We start from the raw sequence: 27,372 nt of genomic DNA, 5'->3' as shown, positions 1-27,372 counted from the left end.
ACCATAATTTCTAAACAACTTTATTCTATGAATTATAAATTACCAAATAATCTGTGGAATACAATTCTTGAAGTGTAATCATATAATTTAGTAAGTAGGAGACAAAGTTTTATTTGGCTAACACCTTTATTCAAGGCAACTTACAACTTTGGTTACATTTCTTTTGTTTTTCCGATTGTAGCATAGGTAGGTGAAGTGACTTGCTTATGGTCACACTATCAGTAGCAGAACTTGACTCCACAACCTCAGGGTTTCAAGTCTTCAGTCTAAAGCCTTAAACACTATGCCACACTGCCTGCCTATTCATTCGTTCTTTTTCAGTTAAAGATTCTAATCTGGCTTTAGACTGCATTCATAAATTCACGTAAACTCCTACTAATTCAAATGAACACAGAAGTTTAAAATGTGAACAATTCCCTTATTGATTAATGATGGATAACCTTAGTAAGCAGTATGTCTAAGAGACACCCCGCTTTCATTATGTGGGCTGCTGCAGAGGCTGTGATTTAGGATTAACAGAAAGTACCTTAAACATTGCCAAATTCACGCAGGACTCACTGATTTAAATAGTGACTACATGACTTGCAGGTTATACTTTTTCATGACCCTTCCCCATAACATTTAACAAGCAAAATAAATTATAAATGTAAAAGTTAACAAATTACATTATTGTGTTTTTTTCTTTATTTCCTCACATTTGTGTCATATTTACCGTGTTTCCCCGAAAATAAGACCTCCTCCGAAAATAAGCCCTAGCATGATTTTCAGGCTAAACCCTACCCCAAAAATAAGCCCTAGTCAAGATTGTCAGCTGAAAAGCAAGGCACCTAAGGCTGGGTTGATACTTCACGTGATGCAACGTGTGTGCCTGAAACATCCATTAAATTCAGAGGACACCTTGCCACAATATTTCTGAAAAGGATGTTTAATGATTACATCCATCAATCCAGGGATGTGTCCATTCCAGCAGCATCGGGCGCAAGGCAGAAACAATCCCTTGACGGGCATCATCGCAAGGTGAACACAAGCATTTACATACACTAATGTCATTTTAGCGTCACCAAATCCCCAAACCTTCATGTCTTTGGATGGAAAACGGAGCACACTGTAGAAACCCACCAGGGAAACATGCAAACTCCATAAGGACACGACTCCCTGCGAGACAGCAGTGCTACCGCTCTGCCACCATGTCACCCCCACATGTGGTAACTATTAACAGTATTCATTATTTAAACAAAGTTAATGATTTAACTGTAAAATGTAACATATATAACTTTAATGCATTTCATCATGAAAGTGATATCAAGTATAAATGTAAGGATTCTAAATGTGCAGAGAGCTGGAATATCAGAAATGTAATGTGTTCTGTGTGGCGATTGCTGCTGTCAGCTCAGGAGGAAGCCCCAGAAGCACATACAGTGGAACCTCGGTTCACGAACGTCTCGGTACACATACAAATCGGTTTACGACCAAAAAGTTTGCCAAACTTTTGCCTCGATTCACGACCACACACAAAGGCCAGTTTCCCTTTCGGTTTGTGCGCGCCGATGATTTCCGCACGTGTTGCATTGTTCTCGGTCAGACGTGCGTGCTTTCACTGTGAACTCTTTGTGCTCTATTTCATTTCCCTTCCGGTTCATACGCACCGATTACTGTATTTAAGCACGTGTTCAGCCTCTCCCTGTTCATTGTTCTCAGTCAGACGTGCGTGCTTTACCTGTGAACTCTTTGTGTTCTACATTATTTCATTTTTTTTTGCAGTTAACCATGGCTTCTAAGAAAGTGAAGAGTGGTGAAAAGAAAGTTTTGCAGAAAATTGAAATAAAGAAAGAAATTATTTAAAAGTATGAGCGTGGCGTTCGTGTTACTGATCTTGCCGCCGAGTACAAGAAGTCAAAATCTACGATTTCGACTATTCTAAAGCTGAAAGAATCTATTAAAGCAGCTGATGTTGCAAAAGGAGTTACAGCGTTAACCAGGCAGAGGCCTCAAGTGCTGGAAGAGGTGGAAAAATTGTTGCTAGTGTGGCTGAACGAGAAGCAACTTGCAGGGGATAGCGTAAGCGAGGCGATGTTATGCGAGAAAGCCAGGAAGATTCATGGCAATTTGCTGCAAAACTATCCTTCTACGAGTGGCGAAAGTGAGGAATCCAGTACAGCCAGTAGAGGATGGTTTGAAAAGTTTCGCAAGAGAAGTGGCATTCATAGTGTGGTAAGGCATGGAGAGGCTGCTAGTTCCGACGCTGAAGCTGCGAAAGAATTCATGAAAAATTTCAGAAAATTAGTGGAGGACAAAGGCTACATCATGCAACAAGTCTTCAACTGTGACGAGACCGGATTGTTCTCCACCCAGTTGCTCCTCACTTCATGCCAGAACTCGACTCATGCAAGGTTAGTTTTCTTGGTGGTTTATGGTTAGTTTTTTTGTATTAAGGATTTTTCAAATGTTCATTTTTCGGTTCATAGTGTGAATTGTTGCAATGTTACTTTGCTCTTTTTTCAAATGTTCATTTTTTTCCCGGTGCTTAAAACTCATTTAAAAAGAGTGTTTACAGTGATTGGGTTGTAATGCTATTAGCGTGAACTCCTGCAATGTTACTTTCTTGGTTGCTTATGGTTGGCTTTTAAATAAAGTTTGGATTTGTTTAAATGTTCCTTTTTTCCCCCTGTGCTTAAAACTCATTTAAAAAGAAGTGTTTACAGCGATCGGGTTGTAATGCTATTAGCGTGAACTCCTGCAATGTTACTTTCTTGGTTGCTTATGGTTGGCTTTTAAATAAAGTTCGGATTTGTTCAAATGTTCCTTTTTTTTCCCTGTGCTTAAAACTCAAAAAAAAAAAAAAAAGTTTACAGGGATCGGGTCATAAGGCTACATACAGTATAGCACGAACTCTTGCAATGTTAGTTTTCTCTGTTGTTCAAGGTTTTCTCAGTGTTATTCAATGTTTTTACATTTAGTTTACCATTACGCTGTGCATTCTATGGTTTAATTAACTATATCTGTGCTTAAAAACTTTAATGTTTTTAATGATAAAGTAAACTACGAGGTTAAAGTGGACATTTTGAGGTTAAAGCCAAACTTTCCACTTTAATCACAAAACAGACAATTTCACCATGTCCTTAATTTTTTTTCTCTGTGGCTCAAATACACCACCATACATTCTGATGCTGTTGTGAAGGTAAAAAAAGACGGCACAGAAGATGGCAAGTGAGACTTTTAAAATGTATCGTTTCATTACTATCGGGAATATGCGATGCTTGAAAATAAAAGCAACACAAGCAACACGAATACATTTGTATGCCAGCATTTTTCTTCACCACATCGAACCATTCATCAAACATTGAATCATGCACATCGGTCCCATAGGATCCTAAAAGCGGCTGGAGTAGCAAGAAATTCAGGCTGGAATTCAAGGTTTGAATGTGGAGAGTTATGATGATATGGCATGACTGTATTTGGATAAATGTATATTGTTGTACATGAATAAATATAAGACATCCCCTGAAAATAAGTCCTAGTGCATCTTTTGGAGCAAAAATTAATATAAGACCCTGTCTTATTTTCGGGGAAACACGGTAAGATTAACTAACTTTTTTTTTTTTTTCTCAAAAGCTCATATATGTATTTTATACTTTGCTACTTTGAGCTAAGGACATTTCCATTTTCAAGTCTTTGCATAATACACATTTACTAGTCCTTAACTAGCTTTCCCAAATCAGGACTGTAGAGAATCTCAACCTAACTTGGCAGCTTAGGCTTAAGGCTGGAATCTGTTCTTGGAGAGAACACAAGCTTCCCAAGAGGAGCACTCAGATGCTGTTATATGTACACCTACAAGAAAATTCAGAGTCACCAGTTTACCTGACAGTTTATATTGCAAACTTTAAATTTTCTTAACATTAAAATTGACTTGACCATATGTTCTCAGTGTTCTCGTGGCTTTTTTTGAATATTTCAACATATTAGTGAATACTGATTCAGAGTACTCTTTCTACACCTATGCTGACTATTAAGCAAAAGTCTAGTATTACAAAATACTGCATCTTTTCTATCTTGTCTTGTATAATCAATTCCAGTATTTTGCCTATCATTGGTCTCTTATTCTCTAGGTCAATATAATATCTCATTCACAACATTTCTACTAACTTCTACAACAGAGGAATTAAAAAAGCTGCAAATTGCATTTAGCAGGAAATCAAGATGGATTGTGGGTGTAAGGATGGAAGGGATAATCACTAACCTCCCTGAAGACTCCTGCATAAATATTATTTGACTCTATGATTTATTTGTTTTAATTCTCTTTGGTCTCTCAGGACCTATAATAAAATTATTTTATAAGAAGTTAATATCGAGCATATGACTGTCTCCAGGAATTCATATGGCAATATCTGTAAAATCTACACGTGTGAACACATTAGGAAAATAGACATTAAGAGAATTTGTTATCAGATTATGACATTAGATTATTTTCCCTATTTTTACGAACGCACTTTTCCTCACCTGCATAAATATTATTTGACTCTATGATTTATTTGTTTTAATTCTCTTTGGTCTCTCAGGACCTATAATAAAATTATTTTATAAGAAGTTAATATCGAGCATATGACTGTCTCCAGGAATTCATATGGCAATATCTGTAAAATCTACACGTGTGAACACATTAGGAAAATAGACATTAAGAGAATTTGTTATCAGATTATGACATTAGATTATTTTCCCTATTTTTACGAACGCACTTTTCCTCATCTGTTACTAGTAAAGCAATGCAGGATAAAAATGCTTTAGACATTGCATAACTATCTTTTCTGCAGCTGACACATGTAAGTTCTTTTTTCTATTGTATACTCATTCTTTAATAACGGTTTAAACAATTGTTCTAATATATCTGCATTTCTTACAGTCTTTTTCACCTTGTAGATATACGATTATTATTAAATTTTTTTTTAAATATTTATCAGGTTGCTCACTTGTTGGTTAAATATTTCAGTTTTTTTAAAGACAAGTTATATATCATTTTAAAATCTATTTCTGAAATGTTACTTCAGAAAATTTTTTTTTAAAATGCGGCAAAAGTTAAAAAAGCTAATTAGTACAATGGTATAGCATAAATATGTTGATGTCATTGTACTTTACATTACAGTTTTTAAGTATTTTTAATACAGGTGCTATAATGCAATTAATTTGCCAAAAAGGCAGCAATATTAATGGATTGTGGAAAAAACAGGTGGCAGCATCTAAGCTCAATAGTAGTTTTCAAATATGTCTTTTGTACGAGCTTCAAGCCCCACGAGCACATTTTTATGTACACTCCCTGGACAATGGCACAGTGGTTACTGTTTCAATTTCACAAATCCAGAAGACACGTTTTAACTTATAGCATAGTCAGTATCTTTGTGGAATTTGCACATTGTGGGTTCGCTTCCCAGTTCCTCCCTGTGTGGATAACGCTTTGAATACTGAGAAAAGCACTATATAAATGTAATGAATTATTATTATTTCATTCACCCCATGTCTTCATGAATCTCTTTGGTCTTTTCCTACATATTGAAAATATGTTATATTAGGTTAACTGTCCATTCTAAAACAACCTGAGTAAAAAGTATTTAGCTGTCTAGAGAATATAAGTACACAGTGTTTAGAAGTGCTTTCTTCCAGGTATGGTTGCTTCCAAAGTGGGTTCTCGCTCATTCCAAACCTAACATTGAAATAACCAACTTAAAGGATTACTTTATCCAAAATTTTTTTTATGTGCTACTTACCATGTAGTTTGTAGTGGTGGCTGAGCAAAATGTTTAATCTTATTTTTTCACGGAGAAAAAAAAATACACAGATTCAAACTGAATGGGAGCTAATGGTGACCATAGCAAAACATCCACAGAAAAAAGAAACTAAATTCTCTGAACTGAAGACAGGATTCATGACCAATGAAAGGAGGGTGGGGGGAGGGTGGGGGTAGATTTTCAATTCAAGCACACAATATTAGGGGAATGTGCCTTTCCTGTTTTTGTTTTCCAGAAGTATTAATATTATTTTAGCAAGTTCTGTAAGGTGCTATATAAATAAAATGTATTATTATTATGTTCTGAGAATAAGAATGGATAACAGATCTGTGGGTTATATGACACAGGTTACATGGGATTTTTTTCCCCCATGGACATTTTTTCACATCATTTGCAGAAAAAATTACAATACATTTTTTTTCGTAAAGATTCCTATCTATACTTTTTTTCCTTAATTATCTGATACATTCAAATCAGAGTTTGACAAGTCTGCTCTATGAATGCATTGTACCAATATGTCATAATCAGGGATGTAGAACACAAGGCTGGTGTTCTCTTCAGTAACTTTTAGTTGCTCCTGATGAATATCCTTTGACCAAATCCTCAAGACAGCAAAATAGTCAATCAATATTTCAATTCCAACAGAGAAAGCTAGAGAGAGACAGGGGAAAAGAGACAGAAAAAGAGAGTGAGAGAAAGAGAGAGCGAGAGAGAAAGAAGCAATATTAAGACACTGCACCCACTGCTGCTGAGAAAAACTCATACCTCTTAGGTGAAATGAACAGATGAATGAAAAACAAACTTTTTATTTAGAAAATTAAGAATGGTGAGAGAAGGGGAAATAGAGAGAGAGAGGGAGACACAAATAAAGAACCTCTGCACAAAAACTTATATAATACTGCCTGATAATAAAACATTCCTTATTGTAGTAATCAACAAGTTGTCCTTGCTTATATGGCAATGAAAGTTGAAAACATTTAAAAAGAAAATTATTTTTGATAGAAGTGAATAAATTAAGGGCACATTATTTCAGATGAAAAGAGCACAAATTGATACAAATCTACTATGACATGTTTTTATGAAACTTCTAAATTAAAATAAACAAAATATATCACAAATATCATCAGAATAAATAAAAATATATGAACCTTAAAGAGATACTCAGATATAAAATATTAGTATCCACTTCAATAATCAAAAAGCTACCTCACTTCACTGGTCTGAACAAAAATTGAAGATTTCATGCTACTAATGTTATTTTGTTATGAGGGCTAAATAACTAGTTTAGAGCTTTATATGAGAAGCATCAGTATCTACAGCTTCTAATTCAAATAGTTTCCAACATATTTTTACTAAGATTAATTAAGAGTTAAGGTTTTACTTTTTAAGAAATAAGAAGTATATATAACCTGAATTATACACAAGAAAATCATCTGACATACATATTAAACTTCTGTCAAAGTGCATTTATTTAATTAATAAAACACATATGGACACGCAATGGAATGTGTTGCAGAAAAGCAATTATTTAACTGTCGCACATTATATATTTTTTGATTTTAAAATAATTTCTCTCCAGAACTAACACTATACAAAAACCAAAAACAATGAAAGATGTTAAAATAAATAAGTAGTAGTAAAATGTAACCTGGAAATGTTGTTTTCCTTCAATATCACAAGTGACTAAAGATAATGTGGCTGGGAGTAATTTTAGGAGGTTATCTTGACTTTATAAAATGGTGTACAACCGCAAACATGGTATACTCACCAACTGCTAAAGTCATTACTTTCAGCTTATTCCGAACAAGCTTCACAACCATACTCTTCTGCAATGGTGTGGAACGACAGCACAATACTGATCTGCAACTACGTGCCACTGCAAGAAATTTATCTTCCAAGCTTTTATCCAGAGCGTATGCTAATGTCCTCCCATCAATTACCAATCCAAGGCAGCAAACCGTGGAGAAAGATGAACTCACATGAGAAAAAGAAAAGTCAACTTCTTTGTCTTCAACTGAATAATTTGGTGTATTATTGAGAAATTTGGACTGGATATAGTGTAAACTTTCATCAAGAAGGGTGGCACATGCCTCCTGTAAATGAAGGGGGGGAAAGTATTTAATAAATTTACATTCAAGAAAAACTAATTATGCTGTATATATTATTTTTCTTAAATAAAAATAATTACATTAAACTACCTAGCGGTCAATTTTATCTTAACCTACATTATTGAAATTACTATCTGTTTAAAAGCTTTTGATCATTTGTAATACAAAATACATGGAATGTCCCAAGGCCTCTTCTCTACCCCGCTGACCCCAATGACAAACTTGGATCTCTCCTGCAGAGCAGCCAATGAATGAAAATCAAGCAGTAACTGCAACGTATAAAACCAATTTAAAACTGAACCTATTAACAATTTAAAGGTATAGGACTGACATTCATGTAAGTTAACTTATCCCAAAAAAACTGGGTAGCACAATAAATCATAAAACACATTGCTTTTACCAGCTCTTCATAATTCTTATCATATGCAGTTTAATTTTAGTTTAATATTAATTTTTTAGTGAAAGACAGGACCTCCTTGTGTGACATTTCTCTGTGCTATTTGTGCTTAAAACAAAGCATCATTTTTATAGCACCATAAGAGCTGTGTAAGAACCAAATCCTTTAAGTTCATGTTAATGGCAAATTTTTATTAGTCTGCTTAGCTTGAACGTGAATATAATATAGCTCAACATAGATAACGGAAGATTCAGTTTAACCCCCTATAAGTTATTGAAAATGGAATGTTCACAATCTTAACTCTGCATGACAGTAGTATAGCCCACAGACAGAAGTTAGACAGCTAGAAAGAAACATGAATGGTCAGACAGATAGACATTAAGGGTGCAGGCACACAGTTTACTGTTGCATAGAACAATACATAGAAATCTTAAGTAATGTAACCTAGATATTTAAGCAGAATATAGTAAGTTTCCCCATTTTTTGCATATATTATCAACTTTTTTCTCTATTTTTTGTGTGAACTGTTTGCCTTTGAATGTCACTAAAATCTTTAAAAACAGAGACACTTGCACTATGGAGTATTTTTTGTACAACGAGTCATACAAGTGCCAGAATGTTTATCTGGTAGCTGCATTTGGACTATTTTGAACCATTTCGAAACCTTTGTCAAAGGCAGGTACAAACTGCAAGACTGTTCTTGAATGTACCATGTGGAATAATCTCTGGGACAGAACACAAAATATTGCAGCGAGACAATGGTAGCAATTTCTTGCACAAAAGAAAATTTGTGGACATTTTCATTTATTTAATATCAAATATGTAGATTACATATAGAAAAATACAGTGGTTTCTTTTTTTTTTTTTTTTAGAAGTTTTTCATTCAGTGCAGTTCACATTGATAAGGTCAGGGTGCTGAATACATTATATGAATAAAGGAAAAAATACATAATAGTTAATAAAAGAGACAATACCACATGAACACTGTATTTTACTGATAGTCACGTAATTATAGTAGTGGTTCTTAACTTTTGTTATTTTTTAGACCCAATTTTTGCCTTTTTTGTGTCTTCGAGACTTAGAATTGCCGCCGACATCCTGGAGGGTTGGTCCCCCTTGAAAAATCACCACTGACAAACATCCCAGCATCCTCCTTGGACAATCACCACCAACAAACATCCTGGTATCTCCCATGAAGAACTGACATAGACACTCATCCTGGTATCGCTCCTGAAGAATATTTGCCCATAGTCATATGGGTGGGGAATGGCCCCACTTTGAGAATCTTTGAGACTGGGGGCCTCATGTATAATATCTTGCATAGAATTCATACTAAAACATAGCATATGGCATACAAAATTTGAAAAATTTAGATGAATACAACTGTGCATGAGCAAAGTTCATACACTTTCCCCTTATAATAAATCCCATTTAATGTAAATTTTAATGCACATGCTCATGTCTACAGCCCTAGCCCGATTCCTCTGATAATTATACCTATTTGAATATGCAAATCAATATGAATAGCCCCTTCCATTCAATGTTTTGTTAAAAGACAATGGCAAAACCATGTGTAAAAAAGAAGAATTTTAGATAATATGAAATGGAGGCCCTGCTCAGTGAAGTGTAAGGCAAGGAAAAATGTACTAAAATAATGGTATAACCAACAAAAGGAAATTGAAGGAGTGATACAGTGTGGCGGAGGCACTCAAATGTTCAAGTTCAGAAAGTCACACAGTGCCCAAAATAAAAAAAAAAGTATTCACATATCAAAGTCGAGGTGAAAAGGCGAGTCGCAGACCACCATCTGAAAAAAAAAGGTCTATGTTGAGATTAAAGTTGAAACGATAATTTTAATCTTGAGATTTCTTCTTTAATCTTGTAGTTTATTTTGTCATTAAAGTATAACATTGTAAATTTTATCTTAAAAATGATGTTTAATTTACTAGTATTTCTCAAACCCCATTGTAACTAAAGTAGCACATTAACTGCATCATATTCTAAATGTTCCACAACCCAGTCGTTTATCACTACATGCTTTTTAAACAGGGTTTCTCTTAAGCCAACAGGAGTGTGAGGGCAGTGATAGCCACACAGAATACATTGGATTCATGATATTACAGCTCTATATGAATGCTAAAATGTAAAGCATACTTGATATTATTTTCATGATGAAATGCATTAAAGGATGTATTAAACATGCAGGGGCACAGTGGAGCAACGGTAGTGATGAGGTGGCTCTCCATCCAGGGATTGTTCCTGCCTCACTCACAATGCTTGCTGGGACAGGTATGACCCTGGATTGAATAATTTTGTTGCAGCAGTACTGTTTTTGTCAAACATACCAACCCCCAATTCCTGTCCTTCCATTTATGTAACCAATTGCAACACAACTCATAAGTGTAATACAGTAATCCCTCCTCGATCGCGGGGGTTGCGTTCCAGAACCCCCCCGCAAAAGGTGAAAATCCGCGAAGTAGAAACCATATGTTTATATGGTTATTTTTATATTGTCATGCTTGGGTCACAGATTTGCACAGAAACACAGGAGGTTGTAGAGAGACAGGAACTTTATTCAAACACTGCAAACAAACATTTGTCTCTTTTTCAAAAGTTTAAACTGTGCTCCATGACAAGACAGAGATGACAGTTCCGTCTCACAATTAAAAGAATGCAAACATATCTTCCTCTTCAAAGGAGTGCGCGTCAGGAGCAGAGAATGTCAGAGAGAGAGAGAGAAAAAAGCAAACAAAAATCAATAGGGCTGTTTGGCTTTTAAGTATGCAAAGCACCGCCGGATAAAGCAGCTGCAAGGAAGGTAGCAATATAAAGGTAGTCCTTCAGCATTTTTTAGAGGAGCGTCCGAATCCTCTAGGCCAGTGTGCAAACAGCCCCTCTGCTCACACCCCCTCCGTCAGGAGCAGAGAATGTCAGAGCAAGAGAGAGAGATGGAGGAAAGCAAACAATCAAAAATCAATACGTGCTGTTTGATCTTATAAGTATGCGAAGCACAGTGCGGGAAGCATATCGCTTGACAAAGTAGCCATATGTAAGCCCAGCAAGGAAGAGAGCAACGTGAAGGTAATCTTTCAGCGTTTTTTGAGGAGCGGCCTTATCCTCTAGGGGTGCGAACAGCCCCCGTGCTCACAATATATTTGAGGAGTTTTATTTAATACGTAATACGTGCTCTGGTTGGGTAGCTTCTCAGCCATCTGCCAATAGCGTCCCTTGTATGAAATCAACTGGGCAAACCAACTGAGGAAGCATGTGCCAGAAATTAAAAGACCCATTGTCCGCAGAAATCCGCGAACCAGCAAAAAATCCGCGATATACAGTATATTTAAATATGCTTACATATAAAATCCGCGATAGAGTGAAGCCGCGAAAGTCGAAGCGCGATATAGCGAGGGATTACTGTAAACGTAAAACCAGCTGTAAGCTTAGAACACCGATTCTTCAAAACTTTTAATTAACAATTATAAATCTTTATTATACATGTTTAATTATTCCATCCATCCAGGGTCATGCCAATCCCTGCAGGCATCAAGCATGAGGCAGGAACAATCCCTGGACAGGGCACCAGTTCATTGCAGGGTGAATACGAGCACAGATATATATTAGTAGCGTTAATTTAGCATCACCAAATCCCCTAACCTGCTTGCCTTTGGATGAAAACTGAAGCACGTGGAGGAAACCCACCAGGAAAACATACAAACTCCAGACAGAGGACACCTGGGACGTAACCCCCTTACTGCGATGCAGCAGTGCTTCTGCTGTGCCACCGTGCCCCCACGTTTAATTATTAACAGTATACATTATTTAAATGAAGTTAACAATTAACTGTAAAATGTAATATGCATACTTTAATGCATTTCATCATAAAAATAGTATCAAATATACACTAGTATTCTAACAGCACACAGCTTCAAGATGATAGCCCTTGGAAATCTATATCAACTTAGAAGTCAGTCATCATCATGGAACATAATATCAGTACGATCTGAAAATACGTGCCCTTTTCTAATTCTTCCATTTGCGATGTCTTCTAACAATGTTAAAGGATCCATGGCAGCTGAAATAGTATGACCGTTCCGTGCACCATTATATTGTTACAGAATAATTACATCCATCCATTTTCCAACCCACTGAATCCGAACACAGGGTCACGGGGGTCTGCTGGAGCCAATCCCAGCCAACACAGGGCACAAGGCAGGGAACCAATCCCGGGCAGGGTGCCAACCCACCGCAGGACACACACAAACACACCCACCACACACTAGGGCCAATTTAGAATCGCCAAACCACCTAACCTGCACGTCTTTGGACTGTGGGAGGAAACCAGAGCGCCCGGAGGAAACCCACACAGACACGGGGAAAACATGCAAACTCCAAGCAGGGAGGACCTGGGAAGCGAACCCAGGTCCCCAGGTCTCCCAACTGCGAGGCAGCAGCGCTACCCACTGCGCCACCGTGCCGCCCAGAATAATTACAATCAAGTGAAATAAATTTGTAAACAATATGCAATTAATTTCAGGGTATTTGATAAAGCCAGCGTCATGGATACAAATCTAAAAAAGAAAAGGAGACCACACAGAAACAGCAGCACTGCTTTGGCGGTGGGTGCCATCTTTTTGCAAAAACGAGCACAAACTTGGGTATGCATGGTATGAGGCTGCCATGAAAATGTATGTGGCTTTATGCCAGGTTAGCTTTTATACATTTCGATTTGAGTGTGACAATAGGTGTATGCAACATTTTTTTGTGTATGCACCATATATAGAAGAGGCCCTAGGTCTTACAATCTCTAAAATCTGCCTTGGAGGATAGATCTCATCTGGAACACGCAACAACTACTTTTGCAGAACACAATCTTGGATTTCCAATCTAACAGAAATTATACCCTTTCCACTAGTATTTCATGGACATCTATTTTTCTGTGCTGCCAAAGCCACTGTAATTTTGTTAGACCTAAATTAATGGATTGCCCTTTGTGGAAATTATGCCACATGGGACATTGGACTGATCTTTTTTTCACATTGCTACAGTATGCTGCCAACTAATCTAGTTAAGCTATAACAATCTTCACTATCCTCTACTTTACAATGGCTAAAAGACATTTAATAATTTCTGAAACCGGAAAACTAAAGCTTACTCAACAAGCATCTGTCCAGTTATTCCATAGTACGTAGTGGCCTTTTTTTTTTAAATAGATGTTTCTTTTTCAAATCCCAGAGCAATTTTAAAATAAAAATATTTTTTCTATTTACCATTTATTTTATTTAGTGATGATATAAATATCTACAGTGTACTGTGTGTGATGTATACAGTGTGTGTATGTGGGCATCATTCAGTGGGGGTAGGGGAGGGGCAGGGTATAAACAGTGACTGGAATGGACTGGGTATATCAATTAAGCGAAAATTGTGTTGTATATAATTTTGGTGATTTATTATTGTAATATTTTGTTACACAAAAACTCAAAGAGACTCAAGTAGAAAGAAAACATGAAAAACCTGGCTGTCAGCATTCAAAGTAAGAACTTCTTCTTCATGGTCCAGTAGTTTACAGGAGTATGCAATATTTATTGCTGTTTCTTGTTTGTCCCCCGTCAAGACCCAGACTTGCAGCCCAGCTTTTCTCAGGGCTGCAATAGTTTCTGGTACTCCATCTTGCAAACGATCCTCAATCCCAGTTGCACCTGACAAAAATAAATAAATAAAACTTTTGTTTAATATTTCATTATGAGAGAAATGTGATGCCCAGGTTACCCACATTGATAGTCATAAACAGAGATGGATTAGGCAGTGAGGACACATAATACAGCAAGGGTAGGTGCAAACTGTGCAGTGCTTTTTTTCAGCAACATTGTCCAAATCAAAAGTGCGTTGCAGATACTTTTAGACATAAATAAATAAACAAACAAATCAATAAAAACATGGTGGAGGTTGTAAACATATAAATAATAAATAATCCAATGCTAAATATGAAGTTAAAATCACTCCCATGATCTATCCATTAAAACCAATATAAGCTTCAGTGCTTCTTTCTACAACGTGCATCTCTTCTGCTAACCCTGTCACGTCTCCTCAGTAAGAGGAGATGTTCTCCGGCAAACACAGTCATCCCTCAAACCTTTTCTTGTGACTGTTCCATGGCCCTCAGCAGTGAACCTGCGAGCCCTGCTCCTTTCTCCAGCTGCCACACCTCAGCCTTCAGCAGGAGCCCGCTTGGAGCGGTTGAGGAAGCAGGAGCGACCTCTCTGGGCCCCTTCCCAAATGCTTGCCTCCACACCATCATACCATTTCAGCTTCAATCCTACCTCCCTTTGCCTTCATTTTGTTAATTTCTCTTCTCAATTTAACCTTCCATCATTCTTTTTCTTCTTCGGATCTTTCTCCCAATCTATCTGGCTCAGGCTCCTTTAATCCCCAAGGGCACAGGTACCCTAATTACAGACCCAAGAGTGTTATTGAGGAAATCAGCTCAATAGCACACCTACATATGCAAGAGGGCTAAACCAGTTCCCTCATTAACACACTGGGGCTGTTCTACCACGCTAACATATGCACCTATGCCCCTCTGAGTCTGAGCACACTGTTTTATTAAAACTTGCACACCGCCATGGGCCAGAAAATGTGCTTTGCCATTTGTTTTACCTTGATGAATTTCTAATGCATCATGATTTTTTATAAACTACAAGGCAGCACCCAAATGATTCTTAAGTACCTATCCTGCACTATGAGGTGCCAAAGATATTGCTCTTGTCCCCTATAGTTTATAATAATTGTAGCAAAGTAGGGCTGTCAGATCACACTTTACTATATTTCAATATATTTGAAAGAGTTCTTATTCAAAGGTACAGGCTGATATTAATTATAAAAAACAGATGCTTGTTTAACCTCACACCAATTTTGGCATTGTGTTTACTCCACACATGCTTTATTCCTTGTTATCTACATTACCGAAACTTAAAGCCACATCGCTTTACAACGTAGTTCAAGACAGTTTTGTCTATCCCACATTTAGGTACTTCTACGAACATGGACTGTCTCATGTGTCACACATAACACAATGTCTAAAACAATGAGGCATAATTAAAAATATATAATATTTAAGCTCCCTTATTTGCAGTTTGCTGCATCTGTAAAGGAGGAAAAAGACCCAGTTTAGTTTAATCCCGTCTGTTCACTGACTGCTGGGTGCTGCTTGCAGCACTTAACTGGTGTTCAGTGCTACAAACATATCAAGTCAGACCCTGCTGCTTTACTTTGCACCAATGAAATTTTTTATTTACCGTATTTTTTGCACCATAAGACGCACCTGACCATTAGACGCACCTAGGTTTAGAGGAGGAAAACAAGAAAAAAATATTCTGAACCAAATGGTGTACTAATATGTTTAATAAAATATAGCAGAATAATATTTCAACCATGTAAATTCAACAGCGGTATTAAGAAACATCATCACTGTCATTAACAAATAAGGAGAGACTTTAAGGTTCAAGCACTCTTCTAGTTTTATGGAAACCCCAAGAACTCCTCATCGCTAGTGTCAGAATTTATGAAGCTCAGTTGCTCACAATCACTTTGCAGAAGCACGTACCTATCATCACGCACGTTTGGACCAATGCTCCCTGAAGTTATATCGCCAGTCTAGTCCCACCTATATTTGTAATGCCACAAAGCCCTTCATCTCATGTTTTGTTGTGAGTTTCCAGTTTGAAAAACGAGAATGCGGTGCAAGCACAGCCCTCGATTCAAAAAATTGCTCTGCATACCTGTTTGTCTCGTCTGACAGTAGCTGAAAGGCAGCTTCAGGAAATAACAGCCTGAAGTAGTCCAGCGGCTGGTAATCTGTCGAGTCCAACAGCAAGCCATACTGTCTTGTGAAGTCCGGTAGCCAGTTTGGCTCACACGGATCAATGTCTAGGTATTCCTCCCACACGAACCTTGCCATAGGTGCATGGCTGCACAAATGCGCTCAGCTGGGGCGGCATCGGCTGGTGTCCCGATCAGCTGATGCCAGTTCCTCACTCTCTTGTTCGATCTCCTGATCACTCTCAACAAAATCAGATTCTGAAAAATCAGAGTCCGACTCAGTGATAATGCGCAAAACATCGTCTGCTGAGTATTTTGTTTTCTGCACTCGCTTCGCTCCCTTGTGAGATGTCGATGCCATCTTGCCTTTGTTTACATTTCGCAACTCACGCACACGCAAGGATTAGATGCCGAGTCAATGCGTCTAACACTCCTCCAAGCACAGAGGGAATGCCTGTAATGCAACAGTGAGTTTTGTCGCCCTCTACCCCTGGATGTCGACTTTTGTCAGGTAATACACATCATGGTCTGTGACGCAATATTCGCTCCATAAAACGCATAGACATTTCTCACCTTCTTTTGGGGAAAAAAAAGTGCGTCTTATGGTGCAAAAAATACGGTATATGTTTTTTTTAAAACTAATTACATTCTACATGTCTTGTTATTTTCTTCAAAGTTTTGCTCTGTATTGTTTGTTAATGTAGTAGCTAAACACTCTAATTCATGTTACAGAATTTAAGGTAATTTGAAAAAAATCAGCTAAAAATCAGCTAAATCAAAAATATAATGAGGATTAAACACTTAATGATCATTACAATTCAACACTTAGTACATTCAGTTACTTCATTGTGATATACCAACAGACTCAAAGTGCATCAATTTTGTATAAAAGACAGATGGACAGTGACCTAGCATCTTCTGGCCTCAATTACCAAAAAGCCGCTTAGTTGGGGGGAAAATAAAAGAATGATTGCGTTTAGAGTGCTTAAATAATCATGGATAAATTTGTCTGGCAGTTATATGGGCATTACTGGCAGTGCTTAGTGTATCCAATTCTACTTTCTTTTTGATAACATCCAATAGTATACATAAAGAAAACTGTTTTGGGGAAATATTGTGTTTTTAAACATCCTTTCACATGTGAAGGCTCATCAGTGCTTCATGCTTTGTAGATGGATCATTTAAATATATTAATGCAGCAAAGTGCAGTGCTGGTGTGAATGCTCATAAAAATTTAAGCTCCTTTTCGTGGCTGATTTTATGGCTTTCTGTCCTAACAATTACTTGTTTACCCTGCCATCAGTTCTAGACCAAAGACAAGATGGTCCATATCCCAGTAGATCTTTTTTCAGATCCAATGTGCCAAATTTTCAGTCCTGGTAGTACACATTCTAATTAAAAATCAATTGTGTGCAAAATCATTTCCATAATCACCTTAATCACCTGTTTTTCTAAGCATAACCGTTATATCTTAATCATTTTAAAGTATTTTTTGCATTCATTTTACTTTTAGTTTGTTTTTGAATTTAAAGAAAATTCTATCTAAGTCCATAGATTTACTTACCTAATAGCTGAAGATTTGTTTCTAACCGAACAGCAGACTGATAAAGTAATTCTTCACGATGGTGAATAGCAGATTCGGCTTCTAGATGACTTTTTAGCCAATGAGCATATTCTTCTTTGGTAAGGACCTTAAAAACGAGTTACAAAAAAGGTTAAGTACAAAATTGTTTGAAGTTTAACTTTTTAAATTACTGCCAAACTACAGTAGTATTTAAATAAATGTGCACAGATTTTAGGTCATATCATTTAACCCTAATTTTTCTCACTACAAGTCCCTGAAATATGTTCCGTCATCCACAGGTTCTGGTAATTACTATATGGAAATAATGGGTTTGGACTTTTTGAGAGAGATGATGAAACAGCATTACTTATTTTTTTTTAATCTGCCATTTTACTGATCCTTTAAAAAAGCTGAAGACCTGCTATATTAATCTTTAGAAATTGAGCTGCTTTAACAAGGAGCTGTACTTTTTGGACACTGTGGAAAGTATTATATAAACGTAAAAGGGGCAGAGAGCAGGGGCAATAGGAAAAGGGCCAGGGAAGACCTATTTTGTATTAAAGGAAGGGGATCCGGGCAAAGCTTCTGACTATAAGCTAAGTATGGAAAAATGGGGCTACTACCATTACTGTAGCCATTTGTGGAAATCATGACTGCCTGCAGAGTGTCCTTCCTACTCTTCCCTCTGTTAACTGACAAGAGGTTCGGAGCTACACAGATGCTCTAATTATTCCTGGCTGATACTGACTGTGATTGTCCTCAGTAAATACAAGTTATTAATGCACAACTATAATACTGTTTACTTAATAAAATAAATTATTATAAAAATACAAGCACTTCAATTTCCCACTCAGGTTCTAGCAGACAATTTTCTGTTATTCTGCATACAGAAAATTACATTTACCTTTTTGGCAATACAAAGAGTCCGAAGGCCATCCGCAGCATACAGGTTAAGGTAATTTTGAGTTTTGCTTAGAATTCTTCTTTGGTGTTTACTTTTGATGTCAGCTTAAAAAGAAAAAAGACTTCTAATTAAAAATATTTTTTGGAAATATTTATTAATAAACATTATACACGAAATATCGAAGATTAAATCGTATGCTTCATTGGAACATTCAGGCCTACTGTGGTCTTAGTAAATTTATTTTCTTTTTATGATTCATTATTCTTTATTTCTATATCAGTCAATCAAAGTAGTGTTAACCCATCAACTTAAACATATGCAATGACCTCTACTGGAAAGCTACAAAGATATTAAAAGATTCCACCCCAAATTATGTGAATTCAGTTTTACACCATTAAAAATGAATCCTTTCAAATATATAGTAGATCATGAATCTAAGACATTTGCCATGTTTTGCCTTAATTAATCCACAATTTATTATCTACAATATCAATAAGCCTACTACAAAGTTTGGCAAAACTGTCACAAAATTTAAAATTTTGTCGTGATGGAAAGACATTATCAGGTGACAAAAATACAGAGGTGGGTGTGTGACAGCATTAAGTGGTGCCATGTGGAACATGCAAGTCATGATTGTACACAAGAAATGAAATGTTGAAGAAGTCAGTAAATATACTGCTTCAGTGTAACCTCTCCAGTTAGTCAGTAACCCATGAATAAGAACGGAGTATGTACATGCAGGTCACAGAAAAGGCAGCATATTATCTTGTTATAGGTTTGTTATTACACAGCTATAACATTTTAATGCAAATAGTAGCCAGTGAATTAATCAAAGAACAGATGCTAATGACAAATAAAAATCATCACAAGTTATAGTACCGTATATTGATTACCTGAAATAACTCTTTAATGTATTTACTTTGTAGATTTAAACCTAATAAATAATAAAAAGTGCATTAAAATGTACAACTCACTTGATGGAAATGGCTTAATAAGGTCCATTATGGCAGAATCAGCTCCTTTCGAATAAACAACAATTTCATTGGTCAAAGGATGCCTTACAACAACAGACATTCTCTTTCGTGTAGAATCAAACCCCAGTATATGCAAAAGTTCAAAATTCAACTTCCCAAGGTAGGGTAATTCTACAGTCACCTGGTCAGGCAGTCTCCCAAAAAGAGCACATTTATAAGCTCGTGCTGCATAGACAAGAGCTGCTTCATCAGGTGATTCTGCTTCATAGCGTAATTCTCCATCTTCAGTGCCTTCTATGCTGTAGACTTTCTGTTGTGAACTAAGTGAATATTCAGAATGTGTAAACCTTCCAGGCTCATCTTCCAGTTTATTTATTGCATCTGTAGAAGGGGAAGAGAGATGACTGGAACATGTCCTCAGGAATGATTTATTTGTCACCAAGCTTGTGAAACTGCTACTGTTAGATGCTGATGTTAATCGACTTGGAGTAAATCGTCGAATAAAGTCTTCAATGGTCTTCACTGGTGACTTTAGCTCAAATCTACCTCGAACCTTGTTGGGAAATTAAAAAAAAAAACTTTTCATATTTTCCAATTTACAAATGCACTTCCTAAGCTTATTACTCAAGGAAGCAGTAAGTGACTTTTTTGTGCAAATTTCAGCTTAAGAGTAATATTTACAGACTATATTTTAATAATGAAAACATTACTAGCATCTAGCATGGTAGCTTGAATTCATTTTTATGACATTAATGCCACAAACATTTTTTTCTGTATGCTTTACAAATGACAAAGGAACAGGTTAGTTCCTTTGTGTCCTTAGTGTCTGACCATTAAATATTTGTAACAAAGAACTAATCTGAGTTTACCTCTCACTTACCAAACACATGCTTGTGAGTTTAACTGAGGATCAAAATACCCCCCATGTGTAAAGTGGGTGCTTGAGTGTGCCCTGCAAAAACCCATTCAGGGTTTTTCACTTCTTAAGCTTTTGGACTCAAAAATAATCAGCTCCCCTACCCAGTTACAGAAATGTTTAGAAATCATAAGGTGAATTCTGGACTGTGGAATTTGTGAAAGTTTCCAAAGCTCTAGGTTAGTTTAGCCATTATAAATTTAGCTGTGCAAAAATATTTCATTTATTTTCTCTGCTACTACTGTATCATCCTCACTCACTATAACCTGGTATAGCATTCACTGCCTCCCTTCTCACATCAGTCTGCAACAAAATCTGCTATTTTATACGTACTATCACTGCAGTTTAAGTGACTTGTTTTAGAATGACTATAGTTTCCAAAACAGGCACTTTTTATTAATTTTTGGATAGGATAATCTGTTTGTAACAACATTTTTTATATTATACCATATTCTGAGTTTGTGCAACTTACTGAATAGGTGCATTTGTTAGTAGATTTTATGTAGTTTTATATGAGTTTATAAAAGGGTATAAATGAAAACGTACAGGTAAATATGTCACTTTGAATATAGAAAGATGTATTCAAATGTGGTCAAGCATATTGTAACTATTTCAGCATGCCAAGTGCTCAACCTAGGTTGAAATTCATTAACAACCATTGGGGGTGTGTGGATCTATATCATAATGCCAGTCTGAATACAGCAAATGTGGTCAAGCATATTGTAACTATTTCAGCATGCCAAGTGCTCAACCTAGGTTGAAATTCAGCAACAACCATTGGGGGTGTGTGGTTCTATATCATAATGCCAGTCTGAATACAGCAAACATTGTTCATAAGGTTACTGGATCATCCCACTTCAAAGACTAGGCCATATTCTATGTGACATTGATCTCTTTGGCTCACTTGGGTGGTAAGAAATTGGTAGCTGCTAGTGATGTACTGAAAGTTTCAACATCCAGACTGCAGTGCCCTGATGCTGATACCTTCTTACTGTCATGTTGGAACAAATGCCTGAACTTAAACATGTTCACAACATATTTAGAACAGTTCTTACAAAACTCTGAAGAACCCATGCCTTAGCCCCCATTCAATGTAATATTTCTATAACAGCGTGGTCAAAGCTTTGATTAACAATTTATGTTAAACCTTAACAGCATCATGAGGATGACCAAGAAGCAGAAAAAACAGAGTGCTCCAGTTTACTTGTTTCCACATCAACCACTGTGTGGAATCATATGTGTTCATTATAGAATTTTTTTTTCCTGTGCCACATCCCTCACTAATGATAATACGATAAAGCAGGCCACAAATAAATAAGAACGGGCCTAATGTGTGGCCATACATGTTACATAAGTGTCCCAGTTTACCATCAGAATGCAGAATCCACCTGTTATTCATAATGGTCACTTGCTATAATAACGTTTTACCTAACAATTGAATAATTTTGCAAGTCACACCACCAGACATGCTCAAGCAAAGAAGGAATTAATTATAAAAGATTTTCTTGGTTATGATAATTGCCAATTGCAAACTGTCACTGTGTATGAATGTTTTTATGTGCATGTGTGAGTGAGAGTAGTCCCTGTAATGGACTAGAGTCTTGTTCAATGTTGCTGAGATAGCCTTTGACACCCAACCAAATCCTCCCAACCAGCAAATATAAAATGGATTAAGAAAGTTCTAGAATCTACCTGCTGATCTCAGTCAATTGAGGGATAAAGTGCCTGCACATTCCTCGAATGCACCTGAATGTTATGTCATTCATACATTTTCTAACTTATTAAATTTAACCTTTTCTTAATCTACCATACAAGCAGGCTTTTATAGATTAAAATTGTCAGTTCAATATTCTGATTAATTTTTATATAATCAGAGGCTAATCATTTATCTTTTAGATGGTTCTCTGCAGTGACAAATTGTGCCACTGCTCTCCCTCTGTGCTCTGCTGCTGCTCATGATGCAGATGAAGACAGAGGCTGTATATGTTTGCGTAACTGGACATGGACTTCACTGGATGGACTTCTTTATGATGCTAATATTCTAATGCATTAAATTCCTACTGCACTGTTCTTATATTTGTCTTGTTATATACTATTAGAACTATTCTACTTACTACTTAAAACTAGACAATGCAAAACTTAAGTACTGGAATTTGTTTACTGGATACAGTTATCTGTTATTGAGACTTTTAACTATCACTGTCATCTAGTATTGAGAATAAGACTACTTCAATCCTGCCAGTTCACTTAAATGTATACTGTATGTTTAAAAATATACATATATTGTAATCTAGTTTATACCTACATTACTGTTTTCTGTCATGTGCTAAGTTTTGACACCTATTACATGCCCAAAATACCTGGACAGCTGTTCCAAGATTTCTTCCTTTTTTGCTATGGTTGTTAGGGAACTTAGTCTTTTCCATATTATATATATATATATATATATATATATATATATATATATATATATATATATATACAGTAATCCCTCGCTATATTGCGCTTCGCCTTTCGCGGCTTCACTCCATCGCGGATTTTAAATGTAAGCATATATAAATATATATCGCGGATTTTTCGCTGCTTCGCGGGTTTCTGCGGACAATGGGTCTTTTAATTTCTGGTACATGCTTCCTCAGTTGGTTTGCCCAGTTGATTTCATACAAGGGACGCTATTGGCAGATGGCTGAGAAGCTACCCAACTTACTTTCTCTCTCTCTCTCTTGCGCTGACGTAGGGGGGTGTGAGCAGGGGGGCTGTTCGCACACCTAGACGATACGGACGCTCGTCTAAAAATGCTGAAAGATTATCTTCACGTTGCTATCTTTTGTGCAGCTGCAGCTGCTTCCTGAAACGACATGCTGAACGGTGCTTCGCATACTTAAAAGCACGAAGGGCACGTATTGATTTTTTTATCTGTCTGTCTCTCTCTCTCTCTGCTCCTGACGGAGGGGGTGTGAGCTGCCGCCTTCAACAGCTCTGTGCCGTGGTGCTTCGCATACTTAAAAGCCAAACAGCACTATTGATTTGTTTCCTCCTTTGAAGAGGAAGATATGTTTGCACTCTTTTAATTGTGAGACTGAACTGTCATCTCTGTCTTGTCTTGGAGCACAGTTTAAACTTTTGAAAAAGACAAATGTTTGTTTGCAGTGTTTGAATAACGTTCCTGCCTCTCTACAACCTCCTGTGTTTCTGCGCAAATCTGTGACTAAAGCATGACAATATAAAAATAACCATATAAACATATGGTTTATACTTCGCGGATTTTCTTATTTCGCGGGTGGCTCTGGAACGCAACCCCCGCGATGGAGGAGGGATTACTGTATATATATATATATATATATATATATATAAAAATATACTATATATATATATATATATATATATATATATATGTAGTAATACCATGCCAGACCAGGGGGTGGCGAGATACACTAACTCTCTCTCTCTCTCCGTCCTCTGCAGACTGTCCTCGGGAAATCCCACTAGGTGCTGGCATTTTAATGACATCACTTCCAGCACTGGTGCCATTGAGGATGTCACTTCTGGACTGGAATTGGAAGTGATGTTACCGTGACCAGAAGATGTCACTTCCTGCCATGGCCTTTAAAGCCAACATTTTTATCCAACCTGAGTCAGTGCTGTTTTGGACTTCAACCTGAACACAACTCATAAAATTAACCTTTTGCAGCCAGGGCATTACATATGGATGGCTGCCCCAAACCTTTTTGATGTACTTGTGTCATTCTTATCACTATATATATATATATACAGTGCATCCGGAAAGTATTCACAGCGCATCACTTTTTCCACATTTTGTTATGTTACAGCCTTATTCCAAAATGGATTAAATTCATTTTTTTCCTCAGAATTCTACACATAACACCCCATAATGACAACTTGAAAAAAGTTTGAGATTTTTGCAAATTTATTAAAAATAAAAAAAAATTAAGAAAGCACATGTACATAAGTATTCACAGCCTTTGCCATGAAGCTCAAAATTGAGCTCAGGTGCATCCTGTTTCCCCTGATCATTCTGGAGATGTTTCTGCAGCTTAATTGGAGTCCACCTGTGGTAAATTCAGTTGATTGGACATGATTTGGAAAGGCACACACCTGTCTATATAAGGCCCCACAGTTGACAGTTCATGTCAGAGCACAAACCAAGCATGAAGTCAAAGGAATTGTCTGTAGACCTCTGAGACAGGATTGTCTTGAGGCACAAATCTGGGGAAGGTTACAGAAAAAATTCTGCTGCTTTGAAGGTCTCAATTAATCACACTGGCCTCCACCATCCGTAAGTGGAAGAAGTTCGAAACCACCAGGACTCTTCCTAGAGCTGGCCAGCCATCTAAACTGAGCGATCGGGGGAGAAGGGCCTTAGTCAGGGAGGTGACCAAGAACCCGATGGTCACTCTGTCAGAGCTCCAGAGTTCCTCTGTGGAGAGAGGAGAACCTTCCAGAAGGACAACCATTTCTGCAGCAATCTACCAATCAGACCTGTATGGTAGAGTGGCCAGACGGAAGCCACTCCTTAGTAAAAGGCACATGGCAGCCCGCCTGGAGTTTGTCAAAAGGCACCTGAAGGACTCTCAGACCATGAGAAAGAAAATTCTCTGGTCTGATGAGACAAAGATTGAACTCTTTGGTGTGAATGCCAGGCGTCACTTTTGGAGGAAACCAGACACCACTCATCACCAGGCCAATACCATCCCTAGAGTGAAGCACGGTGGTGGCAGCATCATGCTGTGGGGAACTGGGAGACTAGTCAGGATAAAGGGAAAGATGACTGCAGCAATGTACAGAGAAATCCTGGATGAAAACCTGCTCCAGAGCGCTCTTGACCTCAGACTGGGCCGACGGTTCATCTTTCAGCAGAACAAGGACCCTAAGCACACAGCCAAGATATCAAAGGAGTGGCTTCAGGACAACTCTGTGAATGTCCTTGAGTGGCCCAGCCAGAGCCCAGACTTGAATCCGATTGAACATCTCTGAAGAGATCTTAAAATGGCTGTGCACCGACGCTTTCCATCCAACCTGATGGAGCTTGAGAGGTGCTGCAAAGAGGAATGGGCGAAACTGGCCAAGGATAGGTGCGCCAAGCTTGTGGCATCATATTCAAAAAGACTTGAGGCTGTAATTGCTGCCAAAGGTGCATCAACAAAGTATTGAGCAAAGGCTGTGAATACTTATGTACATGTGCTTTCTCAGTTTTTTATTTTTAATAAATTTGCAAAAACCTCAAGTAAACTTTTTTCACGTTGTCATTATGGGGTGTTGTGTGTAGAATTCTGAGGAAAAAATTAATTTAATCCATTTTGGAATAAGGCTGTAACATAACAAAATGTGGAAAAAGTGACGCGCTGTGAATAATCCAATGGGGGAAAATTGTCTTTTAGCATGACCTCTGGAGGTCAGAGGGCAGGTTCAGCCATTGTACAGCACCCCTGGAGCAATTGTCAAGTTAAAAGTCTTGCTCAACAGCCCAGCAGAGTAGGATTTCTTCTTGCAGTAATGGGATTTGCGTTGGTGACCTTCCAGATACTAGCATAGATAACACTACCAGTTTCTTATTCCACCCAATGCTGGCACAATTATAAACTATACTTCCAATCCCTAGTGTTGTAGCAAAAGGAAAAATAAATATTCCAGAAACATGAGTAACCAACACAACTTTTCTACTTTCCACTTCCCAAATACAGAACACACCCATAGTTTAAATATTGTGGTTTTGTGTTTACTAATCTACAATAATAATTTATTTTCCATTCTTCCATTTACTTCTGTTTATAAAATACCCACACTGGAAGGCACTATCCATCACACAAGACATGATATACAAAATTTTACATTAAAAGCCATTAAAAATATACTAACAAAAACTATATAAATGTAAACAAGGAAAAAATCATTTTCAAAGGACTAAAAATAATTTACGTGTCAAGAAAACTGTACTACAATAATGAAGACATATACAACTTAAATTTGCAGCCAGTAAACTATATAAATGTAAACAAGGAAAAAATCATTTTCAAAGGACTAAAAATAATTTACGTGTTACGAAAACTGTACTACAATAATGAAGATATATACAACCTAAATTTGCAGCCTGTAATCACAGAAGTGCAGTTGTGAGGGGAAAAACCATATTTATAATGATACCTTCTAAGCAAACTAAGAATAAAGTGAACAGAAAAGACATGTTTTCTGCCCTCTGTACCATTCCGGTACACCAGGATAATAAAAGACGGTTACACCAGAGTCCCGGTTAAGAATACAGCTTAGCATTTAACATTGCTGAACAATCAAAGCTGATCACTACACTCCTCAATTTAGGACTCAGTGCCACCTTGTGAAATTTGATTTGGACTTCCTAACCAAAAGACCTCAGCATGTGTAGACTAGTAGCATCACATTGTTCACCCAGACTCACAACACAGGCAGTCCATAGGGGTAGTGTGCCGAGTCCCCTTTTGCACTCCATGTTTACCTACAGTATGACTATGTGGTTGGGTAAAGCATCAGCTTCATTGTTAAATTTGCTAATGACACTACCTCACAGTCCTGATCAACAACCATGATATGATAGCTTACATTGAAGAATTCTATCTGCTGATTCAGTAGTTCTACGACAATAATCTCACCCTAAAGCAAAGATATGAAAGAGTGAGAAGCTTTAACTTGCTGATAATAGCAATTACTAACAAACTTAAGTGAGCACAACACATTTTCTCTCTTGTCAAAACAGTTCACCAGTGTCTCTAATTCCTCAGGCATCGAAGGGCAGCTTGCATTTCTGCATCTATTCTCACGAACATCTACAGGTGCACAGTGGAGTCTATTCTCACTGGCTACACAACATCCTGGTATGGCACCTACTCTGAGCTTCTAAAGCACTACAGAATATTCCTTCT

At 37.1% G+C, this 27,372-nt stretch overlaps 1 protein-coding gene across 1 annotated transcript in view; it reads right to left on the bottom strand.

Moving 5' to 3' along the window:
• Positions 1 to 27,372, bottom strand: part of atp10a (ATPase phospholipid transporting 10A) — a 268,627-nt gene that overhangs the window by 81,655 nt on the left and 159,600 nt on the right. Inside the window, exons 10-14 of the mRNA XM_028800040.2 lie at positions 19,543 to 20,095; positions 18,569 to 18,672; positions 17,665 to 17,791; positions 13,797 to 13,981; positions 7,549 to 7,873 (exon numbers count right to left, since the gene is read on the bottom strand). Of these exons, the coding sequence (XP_028655873.1) occupies positions 7,549 to 7,873; positions 13,797 to 13,981; positions 17,665 to 17,791; positions 18,569 to 18,672; positions 19,543 to 20,095 (1,294 nt within the window). The remainder of the gene's footprint in view (positions 1 to 7,548; positions 7,874 to 13,796; positions 13,982 to 17,664; positions 17,792 to 18,568; positions 18,673 to 19,542; positions 20,096 to 27,372) is intronic.

Source organism: Erpetoichthys calabaricus, chromosome 4 (genome assembly GCF_900747795.2).
Source record: "Erpetoichthys calabaricus chromosome 4, fErpCal1.3, whole genome shotgun sequence".
Lineage (NCBI taxonomy): Eukaryota > Metazoa > Chordata > Cladistia > Polypteriformes > Polypteridae > Erpetoichthys > Erpetoichthys calabaricus.
Note: the sequence above shows the minus strand (reverse complement) of the source record. Positions and strands in the feature narration are given on the sequence as shown.